At 47.1% G+C, this 19,019-nt stretch overlaps 3 protein-coding genes across 3 annotated transcripts; 2 read left to right on the forward strand and 1 right to left on the reverse strand.

Moving 5' to 3' along the window:
* Positions 1 to 2,712: 2,712 nt before the first annotated feature.
* Positions 2,713 to 4,543, reverse strand: LOC137824687 (uncharacterized). Its single transcript, XM_068630358.1, has 3 exons — positions 4,244 to 4,543; positions 3,346 to 3,958; positions 2,713 to 3,245 (listed from the first exon to the last, which is right to left on the reverse strand). Exons 1-3 carry the CDS (start codon positions 4,541 to 4,543, stop codon positions 2,713 to 2,715), a joined length of 1,446 nt encoding a protein of 481 aa, XP_068486459.1.
* A 7,214-nt stretch (positions 4,544 to 11,757) lies between these two features.
* On the forward strand, positions 11,758 to 14,166 carry LOC137824688 (uncharacterized). The gene is made up of 3 exons (XM_068630359.1): positions 11,758 to 12,650; positions 12,931 to 13,939; positions 14,044 to 14,166. Exons 1-3 carry the CDS (start codon positions 11,758 to 11,760, stop codon positions 14,164 to 14,166), a joined length of 2,025 nt encoding a protein of 674 aa, XP_068486460.1.
* A 46-nt stretch (positions 14,167 to 14,212) lies between these two features.
* Positions 14,213 to 15,700, forward strand: LOC137824689 (uncharacterized). Its single transcript, XM_068630360.1, has 2 exons — positions 14,213 to 14,699; positions 15,528 to 15,700. The coding sequence occupies exons 1-2, from the start codon at positions 14,213 to 14,215 to the stop codon at positions 15,698 to 15,700; spliced, it is 660 nt and encodes a 219-aa protein (XP_068486461.1).
* Positions 15,701 to 19,019: the final 3,319 nt, after the last annotated feature.

Genomic DNA, 19,019 nt, shown 5'->3' on the forward strand with positions numbered 1-19,019 from the left:
CTTTCTCTGTTTTCGTTTTGAAAAATAAATCTGTTCATCTGTAAATGAATAGATTCTTTTTCTCTCTGGTGCCATGACAAGCTTAAACGTTTTCAGTTTTATCTCTGCACCAGAATGGTTGACTAAGTCTCCTCACTTAACAGATTCTCTAACTGCTTTTTGAAAATAAATCTGTTCATTTTATTTTCAATATGTTCATTTTATAACAGCTTTAACTGTTTTTCAAATATCTGTTATAAGTTGGTTCTCTATAAAATGCAAACTTGTTTTCTGAGTTAACTATCAATTCAACAGTTCATACATTTGCAAAAACGAGTTTTACAGCAGAGAATCAAAGGTTTACAAAGGATTAGCATTTGTTCTTCAAAGATTTCGAAAATCACAAAGTGTTTGTTCTTGGTTTGGTTCCAAAAGCTTGGTGTGAGGTGCAGCTACTGTTCTAGCAATCTTGCCTACTGGTTTAAGGCTGATCTTTGTTACCTCAATCAGGTGTAGTCGTTTCACTTCTTATTACTTGTAATAGTTTGGTTGATCCCTCTTCTTGATAGGTGTTCTTGGAGAGTGGGTGTGTGTGAGTGCTGAAATAGGTGTTTTCAGCAAGAGTACCTAAGTTCTTGTAGGTTTCAAGAACAGTGGGAAGTGTACTTGATTGTACTGTGTTTTAGTGATTTCCACCTGTTGTTGGTGAAGACTGGATGTAGCTCAGGTTGAGTGAACCAGTATAACTGCTTGTGTTCATTCTCTCTCACTCTCTGCAATTTCGTTTCTGCATAATTGGTAAAACAGCAAAGAAATAAATTTGTTCAATTGAAAATAAATCTGTTCTTTCTGGGCACTGTGCATACTGTTCTTGATTTCTGAAAAAAGCTGTTCGAATCTGATAAGAACATATAAAATCTGCTAAAAGCCATTGGAACACATTGACTGTAATAGGCTGCTCAAGAAACTGTTAAAGCTATTAATTGAACCTTAAACAATTGCTGAAAGTTGAAGCTTGCTGTTCTGTGATTCATTGTTCTTAATCTCTGAAAATTGCTTGACATCAAGAAGAACACTCATAGTCTGTTAAAAGCCACTGGAACAGGTTGTTTGCAAAGGTCACTCAATTAATTAGCATGCTATCAATTGAACCTTAATCATTTGCTTGAAATTAAAGTTTGTTGTTTTGTGTTTCACTGTTTTTCATTCTGATATCTATGTGTGTGCATCTGAAAATCTATCTGCATAATCTTGTGATTAACCTTGCTGTATTAAAAGCTTTTCAAACAAAAACAGTGCTGAAATAAATCTGTTCATTTTCACATAAATCGATTTATTTTATGTAAAACTGTGTTAAACACTGTTTCTGCGAGAAAGTTTTAAAAGGTCAATTCACCCCCCCTCTTGAACTTTGGCACTATTAAACCCAACACAATGTTCTCTCTCACAGTAAGCTCTAGAACTCGCAAGCGTAAAGAGTATAATCTGAACGTGCGTACCTCAGAAGTTCGTTGAGAACTCTTATATACCTGGTCACTTTCTCTCTCCTGGCAGTTACAGACCTGGACACGTGGTTCGCATCCAGTCGTACACGTGCCATCATCTGGAGCCTCCTTGAGTTGGGCGCTGCTTCTGACTCTCTTTTTGGCTAAGTCACTTATGCATGGTACTGCCCAGTGCATAGCTAACTTGGGAGCGCGATCTCTACTAGAATTGGCGAGTTAGGGTGCCTCCGTACACCTTCCCTGTGGTCTCGCCGGCCGCTTTCATGATCTGCACCACCTTCATCTTCGGCGATGTGCTTGCTCTGGCGATCTCCAATCACTTGGTCGCCTGAATCTACATCTGGCGACTTCATCTTCAACTGGGCGATCGCCGGTCCTGGTATGCTGGAGGTCGGAACACGCCAACTTAATAACTGGCGACTACACGAACCCCCCGACTTCCTTCCCTTCTGCAAATCTGGCGCCTTGTCAACACGCCTACACTGTAGCTTGATGCCACGTCATCACTTCCGACTACCAGGGCGGTACAATCTCCATCACGACCGGTGAGTTGTTGCACCTCCTTCACTGACGCTGGGCTCCTCATTAACATGATCGCCGCACACTTCTCGGGGTTCACCTCAATCCCTCGCTCTGTTAAGAGGAATCCTAGAAACTTCCCCGCTTCCACGCCAAAAATACATTTCTCCGGGTTGAGCTTCCATCCGTACTTGGCGATTGTTGTGAAAAGTTCCTCCAGGTCAGCGACGTGTTGCTCCTTCCCTCGCGAGGTGACCACCATGTCATCAACATACGCCTGTACGTTCCTTCCCAGCATCGGCGAGAGTATTCTATCCATTGCGAGGCGATGGCAGAGGAAGTCCGGGTCGATGCCCGGCATGTCCGAGGCCGACCACGCAAATGCGCCCATGTTCTTCTCAATTACCCCGGAGATCTGTCGTCGCATGTCCTCGTCGAGCTGTCCTCCCAGCTTGAACCCTCTTCCCCCGATCTCCGCCTCCACCCACCCCTCAGTCGGGTGGGGTCTTCTTTCCCTGGCGATGACCGCCCTTGCTATCCCAGACTCGCGAGGCGCGGTCCCTCTCGCCCCCTCAGCTTCATCCTAGGCACTTCTTGTGCCCCCAAGCATCGCCTCTTCCATCCCCACGTCGTCGTGCGTGCCTCTTACTAACGTCGCAACTTCCGCCCTTTCCTCGCCCAACCTTAGTGGCGGCGTCGTGGTAACATGTCACACGCTTCTCCGCTGCTTGAGACTGTTTTCGTAGTAGCGGCGGGCTTCCTTTTGGTCTGATTTAATGGTAACCACTACCCCCTCCATCGAAGGCATCTTTACCTTCATGTGCCTTGTCGATGGTACTGCTCCTAACCTGTTGAGCGTCGGTCTTCCCAACAGTATTTTGTAAGCAGACGGAGCATTGACCACCAAGTACTTAATTTTCTCAGTGCGGGCTGTGGCACCATCCGTGAATGTGGTCCTCAGCTCCACATAGCCCCGCACCTCTACCTGGTCCCTCGCGAAACCATAAAAACACCCTGGGTATGGCTTCAAATGATCAAGGGACAGCTGCAGTTTGCTGAACGTCGGCCAGAACATCACGTCTGCCGAGCTTCCCTGGTCCACGAGGACCCTGTGCACCTTCCTCCCTGCTGTGACAAGGGAGATAACTACCGGGTCATTGTCGTGAGGCACAACGTCCCGGAGATCAGCTTTGGTGAAGACAATGTCAACGTCGGGGGAGTGATCCTCCTCCGCCGAGTCGACTGCCAACACCGATCGCGCGTACTTCTTTCTCTGAGAGGCTGTACATCCTCCCCTAGAGAATCCTCCCGCGATCGTGTGCACCTCCCCGTGCACTGGTACCTTGTGCTACGGATCCCCTGCTGGGGTCCCCCGATACCTGATCGCCTTGCGGCTCTCGCAAGTAATCACTCAGGAAACCGTTTTTTACCAACTCCGCGAGTTGGTGTCCCAACGCCAAGCACGCGCGGAGTGGGTGGCCATAGGCCTGGTGGAACTCACACCATACGTCTTTCTTTCGCCCCAACACCCTGTCGGTCTTCTCCGGTGCTCGCAGCCTTGCTGCTATGGCTGGAATGGCGATCATCTCCGCCAACTCCACCACAAAGTCAAACCTGGGGGGTGCGTTACTCTCACTTGTGCGCCCCCCATTCTGATCCCTTCGAGGCTTGTAAGGGCGAGGTTTTCCCTGAGCCCTCTTTCCCTCTTTGGCCTCGTGCACCCTCATCGGTTGTTGAGTCCTGCTTGGTCCTGCGCGCGTCTTGTTAGGGATCACGCTTTCCCTTTTCTCAGAAACTGCTATTTCTGCGGTGATGTGCGCCACGACACGACACCTATTCTCCACAAACGTGCTGGGGCGGTGCCTGATCAAAGACTCACTAAAGGGGCCTGCAAGAACCCCTTTCTTGAACGCGTGCACCAGCATATCTTCATCTTTGCTGGGCAGCCTAACTACCTGCGCCCCAAAACGGCTTAGGTAATCCCGGAGGGACTCACCTTGGTTCTAGCGCACATCGAAGAGATCGTATGACACCACTGGGGGTGCCCTGTTCACAATATACTGCTCCCTGAACAGCTTTGAGAATTGTTGAAACGAAGTGATGTGGCCGTCTGGCAGGCTTACGAACCATTCTAGCGCAATCCCGCTCAGGGTGCTCATGAATAGCTTGCAGTATACGGCATCGGAGCCTCCAGAAAGCATCATCTAGGTGTGGAACGCCGTCAGGTGCGTTTCTGTAACCTCTACCCCTGTGAACGAGGCCTTCACCCCCACTAGGCTTGTTGGTACCACTGCACCCATTATTTCAGAGGAGAATGGCATGGGGAAGGTCCTGGGAGGAGGTGGTGGTGGCACCACAACTTCCTCCACCACCCTCTCTTTCTGTGCCTCTAAAGACTGGCGCACCTCTTCGTTAACTCGGTTCAAATCTTCGTTCCTGCCTTGCGATGCAGCCAAGTCCGCCTGCATCTTTTCTTGCGCCATTCTTGACGCCGCCTCATCGTCTTGCAGCGCGCGCATTATCTCCAAGACTTGCGCCATCGTTACAGCTCCTTCTTCGACGGATGGTGCGGGTGTAGTTTGCCTTGTCTTCCTCATTCTTGCAGCAAAGAATTTTAAGAACACACGAAATCTGGCAGCACAGTGGATGGGATCACAATTTCACACGGGCCCCACGGTGGGCGCCAAATGATCTTGTCGGTGACTTGTCTGTTGAAGGCCCCGCTACGTCTAACTCCGCCTTCCGTAAGTCAGTGAACAAAACCACCAAAGAGTCGTTTACTTTGAGTCTCTGTGAGGACCGTGCACTCTGTGAATGCTCTCTCTTCTCTCTGTGCGAAAACTAGATCTTTGCCAGTATCAAAACGTACCCCTGAAATGAGCATGGAAGGCCTATATATACCCTGCCCTGCGCCCAAGTTACTTGCGTACGAAGTAACTTAGCGTGTTTCATGTGTCGGGTGTCTCGGGCAACCTTAGCCTGAGTACCAGGTGCGACTTGGACAAGCGCACATACCAGGTATCCCCTGTCGCGTGAACGATCACCCCCTCCTGCCCGCGTACGTTAAGTGGGAAGGAGCACCGACCGACTGCCAGCGCCCTTAGACCACTCTCATGCATGGTACTGAAAGGTGCATTACCTCTCTGATCTCTGACCCTCTGCCACATAAGGCTCATATGCGACGCCCTTACCAGGAATCCCTCTCGTTCCCAGTTTAACCGCTTGTAACACTGCGACCGATCAGCCTCGCAGCTCATATCGGTAATGATCACCGATCACCCCCCCAAGTGACCTTCTTCAAGACACATCAGCTTCCCTGGCCCACATGGCCCACTAAGAACAGCCCACGTGGCCATCAGTCGCTGACGTCACTTGAAACCGATGACCGACCGGATCACATCCTGTCCATCGCAGATCTCAATAATGATAGGATCTTGAGTTAATGAAGCAGTCTTGAAAGCCTGATTGTGTTCTGGAGGAAGTTACAACATGTCATAAAGGAATGTATTCCATATCTTGGAAATTCAAGAGCCTTTATATGTAGTCAAAGATCACATGTGATGACCATGTAGTTTTCTGCTCTTTTCTAACGTTTTCTGTGCTGGTCTTGGTCTAGTCTTTTCTTCTTGAAGATTGAAATCCACTAATACTAATTGATCAATGTAGGGTTCTGTTCTGCTATAAAATCTGGTGCAGCAGTTCTCATTTACAAAACCAACCAATTGAGCCATCTCTTGCAACATCTCTTTCTCTCTTTGTGTGTGAGCCTTTGCCTCTTTTTTTTTGCTGTCATGGAGTCCACTCCACATACATCAAAGAGGATCAAAACAAGGGTTGTAAGGTCAGGAGGGAGGCTTGAGGGTTAGTTTTCAGGGGATAATGAGCTTATTGAGAGGTATCGCTTTGAGACAAGCACAAAAGTGATCAACAAACCAAAAGTTGTCTTTTTTTATTGGTTGAAAAGCCAAAAGCTGGACAATGTTAGAAAGCTTCTCAAGGATCAGTTGCTAAGAAGATTCTTGGAGATGAAGGGAAACATATATCCAGATTTGATTTGGGTATTCTACACAAACCTAAAGTTTGAAGGAAACAACCTTGTTTCACATGTTAAAGGTGTAGACATGGAGATTACCCATGATGTATGGGTTGTTGTAACTGGATTGAATATGTTGGTCTTAGAGTTGTGGAAGATTTCAACAAAGTCCACTACTACAAAAGATGCTTGAGGAATCAACAAGCACAAGTGAGAACTTGTTCTGTTGGAGGGTTAAAGTTAGATGAAAGAGTGTTAGCTCTCATTGTCACTTGGATCCTAACTCCAAGGGGGAGCAACCATTCTGTTTTAACAGAAGAAGATCTTGTTTATATCTACTGCATCATGAAGAAGATCAAGATCAATTAGATTCATATCATCAAAGAACATATGCAAAAATCCATGAGGTTAAGTGACTACCACTATCCCTTTGCTGTTTTAATCTCTAAATTCTTGCTCTATTTTGAAGTGAATCTTAAAGATGAGACCTGTGAGTTGGTTAAATCAACACAAGAAATGAACAATGGTTGACTAAGCAAGATGGGATTCACTAAGATAAATGGAAGATGGGTGAGCAAAGATGGTGATCATGGTGGTTCATCAAATGTTGCAGCTGCTGATTTTGATGAAGATGATCAAGCTGTTGATATGGATATCCACAATGAAGAACAACCTGCAACTAACTTTGATGCTGGAACAAGTGCAGGACATCAAGGGGATGAGATTGCTTCTATGTCTTCTTTTGAAAGATACATGGTGGATAGGCTTGATGGCTTTGCTGAAAATCAAAGAAATCTCCATGATCTTTGTGTGACCAATTTCCAGAGCATTGACAACAGATTCCAGAGCATGGGCACTCGCTTTCTGACCCTGGATGAATAGATTGAAGTTGTTCAGAACCAGATCTTTGAGCTGCAATATGGCAAGAATGACTGAAGAAAAACAATCGGTTGAATGCTCAAAACAACCGATTGTTTTTGCTCTGTACCAGTTTAAGTGCTATTTCTTTTAAATTTTGTTTTATCTGGAACAATTTCCGTTTTATCTCTTCTTATAGTCTATTTGTGAAGACAAATAGGGGGAGATTTTATGATGTGTTGTCTTAAAATCTGCAAACTCTATCTGTTTAAGTGATAAATGTTTCTACTATTGCTAATGCTTTATGGTGTGCTGGTTTTTCTGTTGTTTTGGTTAAGCAAAACATAAGCTATATGTGCTATTCTAACCTGTTGCCATAGATGTTGTATATTGCTTAAACTTTGTTTTGCAAGAACTACTTCAGATTCAAACAAGTCCAACACAAGCAACCACGCATTTGTCTTCATAAAATACGGGGAGATTGTTGAATCAAGTGTGATCAAAAGCTTTGAAGAATCCAAAACCTAGCATTTGATGGAAGACTGAAGTTGTTGTTGTGTTTTAGAGTAGGATCTGGGCAGTTTATCTTTGTAATCCACTCTTTGTTGAATCTAAAGCTTAAGTGTTTTCAAATCTTTTAAGTTTAAAGTGTTTTTCAAACTAAGTGAAAAACAACCTGTTGTTTTGTCGAAACAACCGATTGTTTTACACTTAGGTGTTTTTGTAAAGGTTGAAAACTGTTTTGGTTGGTTATCTTGCTGTCAAACCAAAACAACCGATTGATTCGCTCTTTCAATCGATTGTTTGTTTGAAAATCCTAACTGATATTGTTTTATTAGTTAAGTGAGCTTTAAATGATTTTATAACCGAATACGCTCCTGCTTTAAATGCTTTGACCATTTTTTGAAAGCTATAAATAGTTTCGTTAAGTTTTATAACAAACAATTAAGATAGAAAAACAGATTTGAGCTTTTCAGAGATTGCTTTCAAGATTTGAGTTTTCATCTTTTAGCTTTGGTTTATCAAGAGATAGTGGAATAGGAATACATTTGTATTGATTTCAGTTCATTCTGTAACAAGTGTAATTCATTATGAATACTTTGTACATTCTGGTGTTGTAAAGCCAAGAAGGGTTGTGTGCTCTTGAGGTTGTAAAGATCAACATTCTTGGTGCGTGATGAGCCAAAGGAAATGTGTTTCTTGAGGGGATCAAGGTCACTTCTTTGGTGGTGTGTATATGTAATCTGGTTTGATTACTTAGTGGATTCCCCAGTGGTTTCTGGGAAACTGGATGTAGCTCTTTGTTTAAGAGTGAACTAGTATAAATTGTTTGTGCATATCTCTCTTCCTTAAACTCTTTAAATTCAGTTACTATTGTTGTTAGAATATATGGCCTTCAACGAGAGGGGGGGTGAATTGTTTAAGAAAGATTTTAGAAAACTTTTAAGCTTAGAATGAAATATACTTCAAGAAAACCTTGATTAAGAATTCAGTTTTTCAAAACATAAAGCAAAAGCACAATACTGGAAAAACAATCGGTTGTTTTGCCGAAACAATCGGTTGTTTATACCAGTTATTAATTGACAAAACTGAATTTAAAGAGATAGGGATAGAGAAATTGTACACAGTTGTTTATACTGGTTCACTCCAAATCCAGAGCTACATCCAGTCTTCTCAGAACCCTGAGGAAATTCACTAAGCAATCACCACTTGATCACTTACAGCACAACCAAGAGAATGACCTTGAACACCTCAAGAAACACACTCTCCTTGAACAACACTAAGATTGCTGATCTTGAACACCTCAAGAACACACAGCCAATCTCAGCAAACACATAAACGAATTGTTCAACAGAGTACAAGGATTACACTTGTTACAGAAGATAATCTGAAATCAATACAAGCAGAATCCTATTCCAACACTTTGATTAATCACAAACTCTTAGCAATCTCAGCACTTTGAAAAACTCTTTGGAAAAACTTTGTCAAAGATTCTTAATTATCAAAACTGTTTTTCTGAATTTATTCAAAGATGTAGTTTGTTATCAAATCTTAACAAACTGTTAAATTGCATTAAAAGATTGGTCAAAGCATTTAATGACTGGAGCGTAAGCAGTTAAAATATTTAAAGCTCAGTCAAAGAGAAAACAGTTTTTCTGTTATGGTCCCAAAACAAACAATCGGTTGTTTCCTCGAATCAATCGGTTGTTTTGGTACTTTAACAGTTCAACCATTCAAAACAGTTTTCAATCTTTTTCTCAAAGCACCTAAGTATAAATAATCGGTTGTTTCGACAAAACAATCGGTTGTTTTAACTTAGTTTGAAAACATTTTACTTTCACTAAGATTGAGAATGCTAATGCTTTAGATTTAATCACAGGGTGGATTACAACATACAAACTACCCCAGAACAAAGCTTAAACCAGCACACCAACATAAAGCATAGCAAGGCTTCAACATCCTTCAAAGGATTTGGATTCTTGAAAACATGAACACCACTTGGTTCAACAATCTCCCCCTATTTGATGAAGACAAATCCCTGGTGCTTGTGTTTGATCTGATTAAATCTGAAGCAGTTCCTGCAGAAAAATCATTTACACTATCTGTACCGACCAGGTCATCGGGCATGATGACATGTCTAGCACGTGACTATGTGGGGCGTGCTCAGCAGAACACGTGGACAAGAGGAAGATGAATAATTCAGAAGTGAGCATAGTCGTCGATTCGTAGAACTGGCGTTCTATAGTGAACATGGTCGGTTGTCGCCGAATTTGTGTGTGATCGACGTACTACGTAATGGAAGATCAGGTGGTCTGACATCGCCACAAGGAGCACATCGCCGAATCTACCAGTAAGCTTAGTTGAAGCTGCTGGAGGCTCAGAAGAGTAAGTTCAAGCGTATAAGTTCAGTAAGATGATTGTTGCGGCGGCATAGGCCGTGAAGTACGTGTGGGTTGAAGGGAACATCATGCCCATCAGTGACAGGATTCTCAGAGTTGACATTCGTTGGTGGCAAGGTTTCCTCAGCTAGAACATACATGGCATAGCAATAAGGAAGGTACCATTTGCGACAAGCGATATCACGGAGATGGTGCACTTGGCTGCATCCGATACTCGCCTTGTCAGGTGGTGTTCCAGAGCATATTACGTGCTAGATTACTCCTTGAGTAGGAGACTTAGCCGCGCGACTGGTCATTACACAGAAATAACGCTCAAGTTACCCCAACCCAGATGACGACACGTGTAGGGTTGGATGCAACATGGAAATGATGCTCGAGTTATCCTAGCTCAGATGATGATACGTGTAGGGTTGGGTGCTACCTGCTACCCCAGCCCAAATGGTGACACGTGCAGGGTTGGATGCGAGCCATGCGTCCAAAGCGTAACTGCCTGGAGAGAGAGAAAACCTAGCTATAAAGGTAAACTTAACAGAATTTGCAGAGGTACGTTTTCATTACGGCTCATTGCTTTGGGGTTGAGTGCACTTTAGTACGGTTCTACAGAGTATATTTTTTCTCTTAGTTTTTGGATGTTCTTGTCACTGACTTGAGCGTCGGAGCGGCACGGGCCGCAGAGGCGCCACCTTGTGTTTTTCAGGTTCTCAGAGAGGCTATCTGTGGTTTGGACTTGAAGGGCACGTGGTGTCAAGCTGGTCAGGGAGAATGTGACGAGGCAACGCTCTTGCGCTAGGTCAACTGGCAGGAACATCTGGCGCCCACCGTGGGACCGTATAAAAGGTGATTCCCAACCACAGTTCGAGTTTGTTGAAGTTTTGGTGTCTTCTGTTCGGCTGCTTGTTGTTGCAATCGGTTTTCGAAGTTTTACTGTTCGTTAAGAGTTTCTTTGAGTTGCTGAGCTTGCTGAGAAAGGATGAGGACAACACGGTCCAGTTCAGTCGCGCCGTCAACAGATGAGGATGTTGTGTCTATGACGCAGGTGATGGATATGATGAGGACGCTGCAGGAGAACATAGCCGCTTCACATTCTGAGCAAAAGAGAATGCACAAGGCACTAGAGGCTTCACAAGCTAGGAATGAAGAGCTCAACAGGATCAACGAAGAGCTGCGTAAAGCTCTTCAAGAACGGGAGGAGCGCGTGGTTGGGGACAGATCTGCACCCCCATCCCCATCGCGTAGCTTCCCCATGCCATTTTCTCAGGAGATCATGGACTCTGTGGTCCCTGCAAATACGGTGGTGGTGAAGGCGTCTTTCACCGGAGTGGATGACCCTGAGGCTCATCTCACGGCATTTCACACTAAGATGATGCTCTCGGGGGGGTCGGACGCGGTCTACTGTAAGGTGTTCATGAGCACACTCAGTGGAACAGCGCTGGACTGGTTCGTCAGTTTGCCTACTGGCCATATTACCACGTTTCAGCAGTTTTCTAAGATGTTCGTTGAGCAGTACATAGTGAACAAGGCACCGCCGTTAGTGTCTTATGATTTGTTCGACGTGAGGCAGTACCAGCGGGTGTCCCTGAAGGATTTCTTGAACAGGTTCGGAGCTCAAATAGTCCGCTTGCCAGGTAAAGATGAAGAGATGTTTGTACATGCCTTCAAAAAGGGCATTTTGCCTGGGCCCTTTAGCGAGTCGCTTATCAGGTGTCACCCTGCCACGTTCGCTAAAATTCGGCGACGTGTCGTGGCTCACATCGCCGCTGAGAGCGAAGTCTCCGAGAAAAGGGGAAATGTGGGCCCAGCTAAGCCCCACGCTCAGACAAGGATCCAACCGCAGAGGGTGATGGAGGCGACGGCAGGGAAGAGGGATCAGAGGATGTGCCATCCTTATGACCCAATTTAAGGTAAGGGGAAGGGGCCGGGGAAGCCCAGAGAGCCTAATCGCCCGCCAAGGTATGAATTCGTGATGGGGTTGGCGGACCTGATCGCCATCCCAAATATCGCTGCCAAGCTCAAAGTGCCTGAGAAAACAACAGACAAGGTGTTGGGACCGAAGACAGACGCATGGTGTGAGTTCCACAAGAGCTTTGGCCACTCTCTCAACTCGTGTTTGGCTTTGGGGTACCAACTCGCCGAGTTGGTCAAATGTGGGTTCTTGAAGGATTACGTGCTGGAGAAGCAAGCGGGCCAACCATCGGGCTCCCAACCGGCGGGTGGCGAGGGACAGCAGCACGAGGTACCCATCCACGGCGAGATCCACACCATTGCTGGTGGGTTCTCGGGTGGCGGGTGCACCGCATCACAACGAAAGAAGTACGCAAGATCTGTGATGTCAGTAGAGGTTTTTGAAGACCACTCGCCCGACGTGGACATCACGTTCACCAAGGACGACCTTAGGGATGTCGTGCCCCACGACAATGACCCTATCGTAATCTCGCTCATCACAGCAGGAAGGACTGTTCATCGAGTGCTAGTCGATCAAGGAAGTTCGACAGATGTGATGTTTTGGCCGACTTTTGAGAAGTTACAATTATCCCCCGACCAGCTCAGGCCATACGGGGGCTGCCTGTACGGTTTCGCCGGGGACCAGGTGGAGGTTAGGGGGTATATTGAGTTAAGGACGACGTTCACAGACAGTCTGGTCTCATGCACAGAGAAGATAAGGTATCTCGTCGTAAATGCTCCGTCGGCATACAACATCCTGTTGGGTAGGCCAACACTCAACAGGAAAGGAGTTGTGCCTTCAACAAGGCACATGAAGGTCAATCTACCATCAATGGAAGGGATGATCATCACCATCCGTTCTGACCAAAATGAGGCGAAGAAATGCTATGAAAATAGCTCAAGAACAAGAGATCTGTATGCCACGTATCTACAATGCCGCCCCCTGGCGTGGAACATGACCGGGAAAGCCGGCGAGATATGGATATGGCGTTGGAGGTGGCCGTCGAGGGCGATGTGCTCGATATGCCAATGGAGGATATTGAGGCGAGGTCCGAGAGCGCTGCCCGGAGATCGCCAGGGAGTCAGGTATCGCGAGGGCGCTGATCGCCAGCGAGAAGAGGCCTCAGCCGGTGGAGGAATGGCTTGAGAAGAAGATCAACGGCAAGACGTTTAAACTGGGGAAAACCTTAGACAGCGAGACACAAGACCAAATCGCCCGGGTTATAAGTAGACATCTAGATGCATTCGCATGGTCTGCTTCTGACATGCCGGGAATTGACCCCGATTTCTTGTGCTATCGTTTAGCTATGGATCCCCAAGTCAGGCCAATCCACCAGAGAAGGAGAAAGTTCAATGAAGAGAAGAGGCAGACGATCAAGGACGAGACGCAGAAACACCTGGCAACAGGCCATATCAGGGAGATCCAATATCCAGAATGGCTCGCTAACGTCGTTCTGGTCAAGAAGAGCAGCGGGAAATGGCGGATGTGTGTTGACTTCACGGATCTGAATAAAGCCTGCCCAAAGGATTCTTATCCTTTGCCAAGTATGGATGCCCCGGTAGACAGTGCGTCAAGGTGTAAGTTGCTCAGTTTCTTGGATGCCTTCTTAGAATACAACCAGATTAAGATGCATCCCATGGATGAGGAAAAGACTGCTTTCATGACAGAAAGGTCATGCTACTGCTACAAAGTGATGCCCTTCGGGCTGAAGAATGCGGGGGCCACGTACCAGAGGCTAATGGACAAGGTACTCGCCCCTATGCTCAGAAGGAATGTGCAAGCGTACGTTGACGACATGGTCGTAACATCCCTGGAAAAGAGCAGGCATGTCACTGACCTAGAAGAGTTGTTCACCACAATAGCCAGGTACAAGCTGAAACTAAATCCTGAGAAGTGTATTTTCTACGTGGAGGCAGGAAAATTTATGGGTTTCCTCTTGTCGGAGAGGGGAATCGAGGCAAACCCCGACAAATGTGCCGCCATTCTGGCGATGAGGAGTCCTGCCACTGTAAAGGAGGTGCAGCAGCTCACGGGTCGGATGGCCGCCCTGTCTCGATTCGTGTCCGCCAGTGGAGAGAAGGGCCACCCGTACTTCCAATGCTTGAAGCGGAATAACAGGTTCGCCTGGACGAAGGAGTGCGAAGAAGCTTTTGTCAAGCTTAAAGAGTACTTGGCAAGCCCGCCGGTTCTGTGTAAACCTCAAGTAGCAACGCCCCTCAGGTTATATTTTGCCATAACTAAGAAGGCGATAAGTGCGGTGCTTATCCAGGATCAAGATCAAGTCCAGAGACCCATCTATTTTGTTAGCAAGGTGTTGCAGGGCCCAGAAGTGAGATACCAGGCTTTAGAGAAAGCAGCGTTGGCGGTTGTGTTCTCAGCGAGGAGGCTGCGCCATTACTTCCAGAGCTTTACAGTGTTGGTGATGACTGACTTACCCATCCAGAAGGTTTTGAAGAAAATGGATGTAGCTGGGAGGATGGTGAAATGGGCGGTGGAGTTGTCGGAATTCGATATCAAGTATGAGCTCCGGGGACCGATCAAGGGCCAAGTCTTCGCTGACTTTGTGGTCGAGCTATCCTCCGAAACAGTACAGAACGCCGGGGATGATTTTCGTTGGGTACTCTCGGTGGATGGGTCGTCTAACCAGCTGGGTAGTGGGGCTGGAGTTATTTTGGAGGGACCCAACGGTGTGTTGATACAGCAATCTTTGAGGTTCACCTTTAAAGCAAGCAACAATCAAGCGGAGTATGAGGCCCTGATCGCCGGAATTCTTTTCGCAAAGGAGATGGGAGCAAAGGTACTAATGGCCAAGAGTGACTCGTTGTTGGTCACTGGGCAGGTAACCGGGGAGTTTCAAGCCAAGGATCCGCAGATGGCAGCCTACTTGGAGTACGTGCAAGAGTTAAGGAGGTCCTTTGTTCTGTTTGAAGTGATACACGTTCCAAGAGAGCAGAATGCTCGAGGTGACTTGCTGGCCAAGCTCGCCAGTTCGGGCAAGGGGAGCAGGCAGAGGACCGTCATACAAGAAACTTTGAAGACACCTCGGGCTTTTGTCGCAGATCACCAGGTCCTTCACATTTGCAGGTCGATGGAAAGGACGACGAGGAGCCATAGGTCTCTAACGCAGGAAACTTTGAGGACGCTGAGGGTCAGAGCGTACCCAGCGGAAGAGGTAAAAACGATGCAAGTTTGCGCTATCCACGAGCCAGACACATGGATAACGCCATACCAGCGCTACATGGTGGATGGCGTGCTCCCAATGGACTCGACGGAGGCCAGAAAGATAAAGAACTCCAGCAAGTTTACCCTCATCGATGGCGAGTTGTACAGGTTCGGGTTTACACACCCTCTTCTTGTATGCGTACACGGAGAGAAGTGCACGAGAATTATGGCTGAGCTCCATGAAGGGATTTGTGGGAGCCACATCGGGGGTCGAGCTCTGACAACAAGGACTGTCTGTGCAGGTTATTACTGGCCCACAACGAGGGAAGATTGCAAGATATATGCCCAGCGTTGCAAGCAATGCCAGCAGCACGCCGATTGGCACAAGGCGCCCCCAGAAGAGTTAAAGTCAATCTACAGCCCCTGGCCGTTGCACACGTGGGGAATCGATATTCTGGGACCCTTCCCGTTGGCGATCAGGCAAATGAAGTATTTGGTTGTGGCGATTGAGTACTTCACGAAGTAGATTGAAGCAGAACCAGTAGCCCAGATCACCGCGCACAAAATCCCGAGTTTCGTGTGGAAGAATATTGTGTGTCGTTTTGGTGTGCCCAAGCGTTTGGTATCAGATAATGGGACTCAGTTCGCAAGTCACCTGTTGAAGAAGCTGTGCGAGGACATCAAAACGCAACAGGTGTTTGCTTCTGTGGAGCACCCGCAAACGAATGGGCAAGTGGAGTCAGCTAATCGGGTTCTGCTGAGAGGCTTGAAGAGGAGGTTGGAAAAGGCCAAGGGGTCTTGAGCTGAAGAAGTTCCCCGCATAGTGTGGGCATATCACACCACTGAGCAATCAGGAACCCATGAAACCCCGTTTAGCTTAGTGTATGGATGCGATGCGATGATTCCAGTCGAAATACAGGAAAGCTCGCCGAGATTCCAGAACTTCGTGGCGGAAGACTCGAACCAAGAATGGAGAATGAACTTGGATTTGCTGGATGAGGTCAAGAAGGAAGCACAGGTGAAGGCTGAAGCAGTAAAGAGAAGAGTTGAACGCAAGTACAACTCTAGAATAAGACCAAGGCAGTTCAGAGATGGCGACCTGGTGATGAGGAAGGCCCACCAGTATGAGATGGAGAACAAATTGTCGCCCAAGTGGACAGGACCGTTATGAATAACCGAAGCACTCGGGAACGGCGCCTACCGCTTGGAGACGCTGGAAGGAGGGGCGATTCCTCGCACTTGGAACGCCACCCATCTCAAGTTTTATTACAGTTAAAGCATTGTAAGTAGCAATTATCTTGAATAGTTAAGGATGTTTCAGTTTAAACAGTTTTTCAAGGGGGCACTCTTTTTTCCCTAAGGAGGATTTTTAATGAGGCCACCCAATAAAAAAGGTTTCGAAGTTTATCAAAGTTTCCAAGGTATTAAGTTTGCATGCTTATCGTTTTTTAAGTTTTCGGAAAGAAACTTTTATTCCCTTGCGTAATTTAAAGCAACGGTGAATTCAGATCGCATGCATTCAGCGCAAAGTTTTAAAGCACATAGTTCTAAAACCCTCAGCGCCAGCCGGCGATCGGAGGTATAAGATAAAGTTTTTTAAGACCTCCTCGCATCGAGCGGGTGTAGGCGATAAGAGATTTAAAGTCCTCCTCACCCTAAGCGAGCACAGGCAAGAGCAGATTGCAAGACCTCTTTGCATAAGCAAATTGAGGCAAGTTGAAAGCCCTCGGTGCATCCGGGGAGGGAGGAGATGTAACCCCTGGGCAAGTTGAGGCACCAGAGAAAGTCCTTCTCACCCTCGAGTGAGTTCAGGCAAGAGGAAACTGAAAAGTCAGGGGTGTTAATGATCTTAAGAATAGGAAAGGAGGGTCGATAGAAGACGCCTTTCCCCTTGAGTGAAACCTCAATATCGACCTAGTAAGACCAGTTAAAAAAAAAAAAAAGAGGTTAAAGGTGGTTGGGGGAGTTCGCAGAGGACACCTCACCACCTAAATCATTGTTCTAAAACTCAGGGAGGTAGAAAAGGATCCGAAAGGCGGCTCTACCCCCAGATGAGGGGACCACGATTTAAGCTATTTCAGGTTAAAGACTCGGGGAAGGTAGAGGGAGATCCAAAAGGCAACTCTCCTTCCAGATGAGCAAAGATGAAGTCACTAGGTGGCCCCACAGGGGACGTTATCAGTTAAAGGAAAACGGCGTCGCCAAAGGCCCACAACTTCGAGATCGAAATAGAAAAGGGATCATACGGCGAGAGCCAGATTAGCGAAGTTTTGGGCGATAACGTAGAAGTACGCTTGTCCTTTGGCAGATCGGGCGGGCAAGATTTCAGATGCTAAGATCGACTTACGCCCTTACTGCCAAGTAAGTGATTTCGCGTTAAACGTTATTGTTACAGACTAACCGCTCGTTTAAATTAAAGTGATTTCCAGAGAATTAAGTACCAATTTGTGCGAAGTGCATTGGGTCGAATAAAAACCAGCCGGTCATACCAAGCGATCGCACAACAGATAAATTAGAAGACCATATATATATATGCACATGCATACCAAACAGTTTGACCAGAATGAAAGTTATTACATACAAGTCAAAATTAAATACAAGAGTTTCAGAGGCGGTAAAGTTGAAGTGGCAGGTGGGAGCAGCAGTTAAGTCGGAGGCATGATCTTGCCATCCACCACTTCGTTGTACACCGAGAACTCGGAGAGGTCTAGGTCGGGATATTTGCAAGCGAACTGCTCCAGAGTCGCTCCAAAGCCGGAGGTAAGAACTTGGGCAGCTTCAAGCTGAAGCTCGTCGATTTTCGTCTTGAACCCACTGTTCTCCTCGCGAACTTGGGCGAGCTCGGCGGCAGTTTCACTCAGTTCTTTGGTGGCCTTGTCCCGGTCTTGTTCAACTTTCCCCAGAAGGGTCTCCCTCTCAGTCGACCTCTTCTCCAGATTGGCTATATTTTCGGCGTCGGCTTTTTGGGCCTCCTCCAGCGTTGCAATTTTCTCCCTCATAGGGACGAGCTTGCTCTCCAACTCGACGACATCCTGAAGCTTGTCGTGCAGTTTCTGGCGTAGTTCCTTTTTGTCCTTACGCAAGCTTCAGAGCTCTTCGTTGAGAGCATGTTCGACCCGCGAGAACTCTAAGCCTTGCATCATCATGTCGCACTTGACTTTTTCAGCTTCGGCTCTCGCGGTGCTCGCCACCTCCTGATGGACGCGGTTGTCAAGCTCGAATTTGTCCAAGGAGTCTTTTAGCCCTTCACCGACGATTTTGGGAAGACACTTGTCGACCATGGCGCTCAGACGCACGGTGAAAGACCTCAAGGCCTCTTGGAGAGGAGCTGGAAGGTTTGGGGCCGATGGAGGAGCCGAGGGTTGGTGCTCACCACCACCCTCGCAAGGTTGGATGGCGAGGGGAGCCACGAGGCGTGGCGGTGAAGTGGGGTGTTCTGTGGGAGCTTGGGAGGAAGCTTGCGTATCAGCGAGCTGCTCAGGCGCAACTTCAGCGGCCGAGGCGTTTGAGGCGAGAACGTCCCCAGCGGATTCAAAGGGCGTGGAGGCGCTGGGGGGATTCTCGACGAAGTCAGGAAGGGCGGCCCTAGCTGGTGGTGGTTCTGTTGTAACTCCCCTTTTCCGTTTGCAGATCAGCCCGTCCTCGGTGCTCTCATCCGCCTCATCGTTCGACACAACCCTGGGGGCTTTCCTCTTAGCCCTTTGGGGTGGTATCTTCTTCCGTTCAGGGGCGAGGAGAGCAGCAGCGTTGGACGGACCAACTGGTGAGGACTAGCCTTAGGCAGCGGCGATCTCTGCGATGGAATTGGGGACGGTTTGAGAGCCCGCCGCAAGATTGTGGAGTTTAGCTATGGAGCACAACTCAGCCATCCTATCTTTCCCCAGCATCATATCTGCATAAAGAGGCCAACAATTACAAACCAGTACAGAGACTCAACAGTCGAGGAGGCATAGGAAAATAAGCAGTGTAAGTCAATGCATGGAATAAGTTAAAACTATGCGCTGACCAGAACAGAAAAACAAGGTTAGGCGAATTCAAGCCAGGGATAGGACTTAAAGACAAACCTATATGGACATCCAGTTGGCCTTCGAAGAACTCATGGGTGATGATGGAGGAGGTGG

The sequence above is a fragment of the Phaseolus vulgaris genome, chromosome 8 (assembly GCF_000499845.2).
Source record: "Phaseolus vulgaris cultivar G19833 chromosome 8, P. vulgaris v2.0, whole genome shotgun sequence".
In the NCBI taxonomy this organism is placed as follows: domain Eukaryota; kingdom Viridiplantae; phylum Streptophyta; class Magnoliopsida; order Fabales; family Fabaceae; genus Phaseolus; species Phaseolus vulgaris.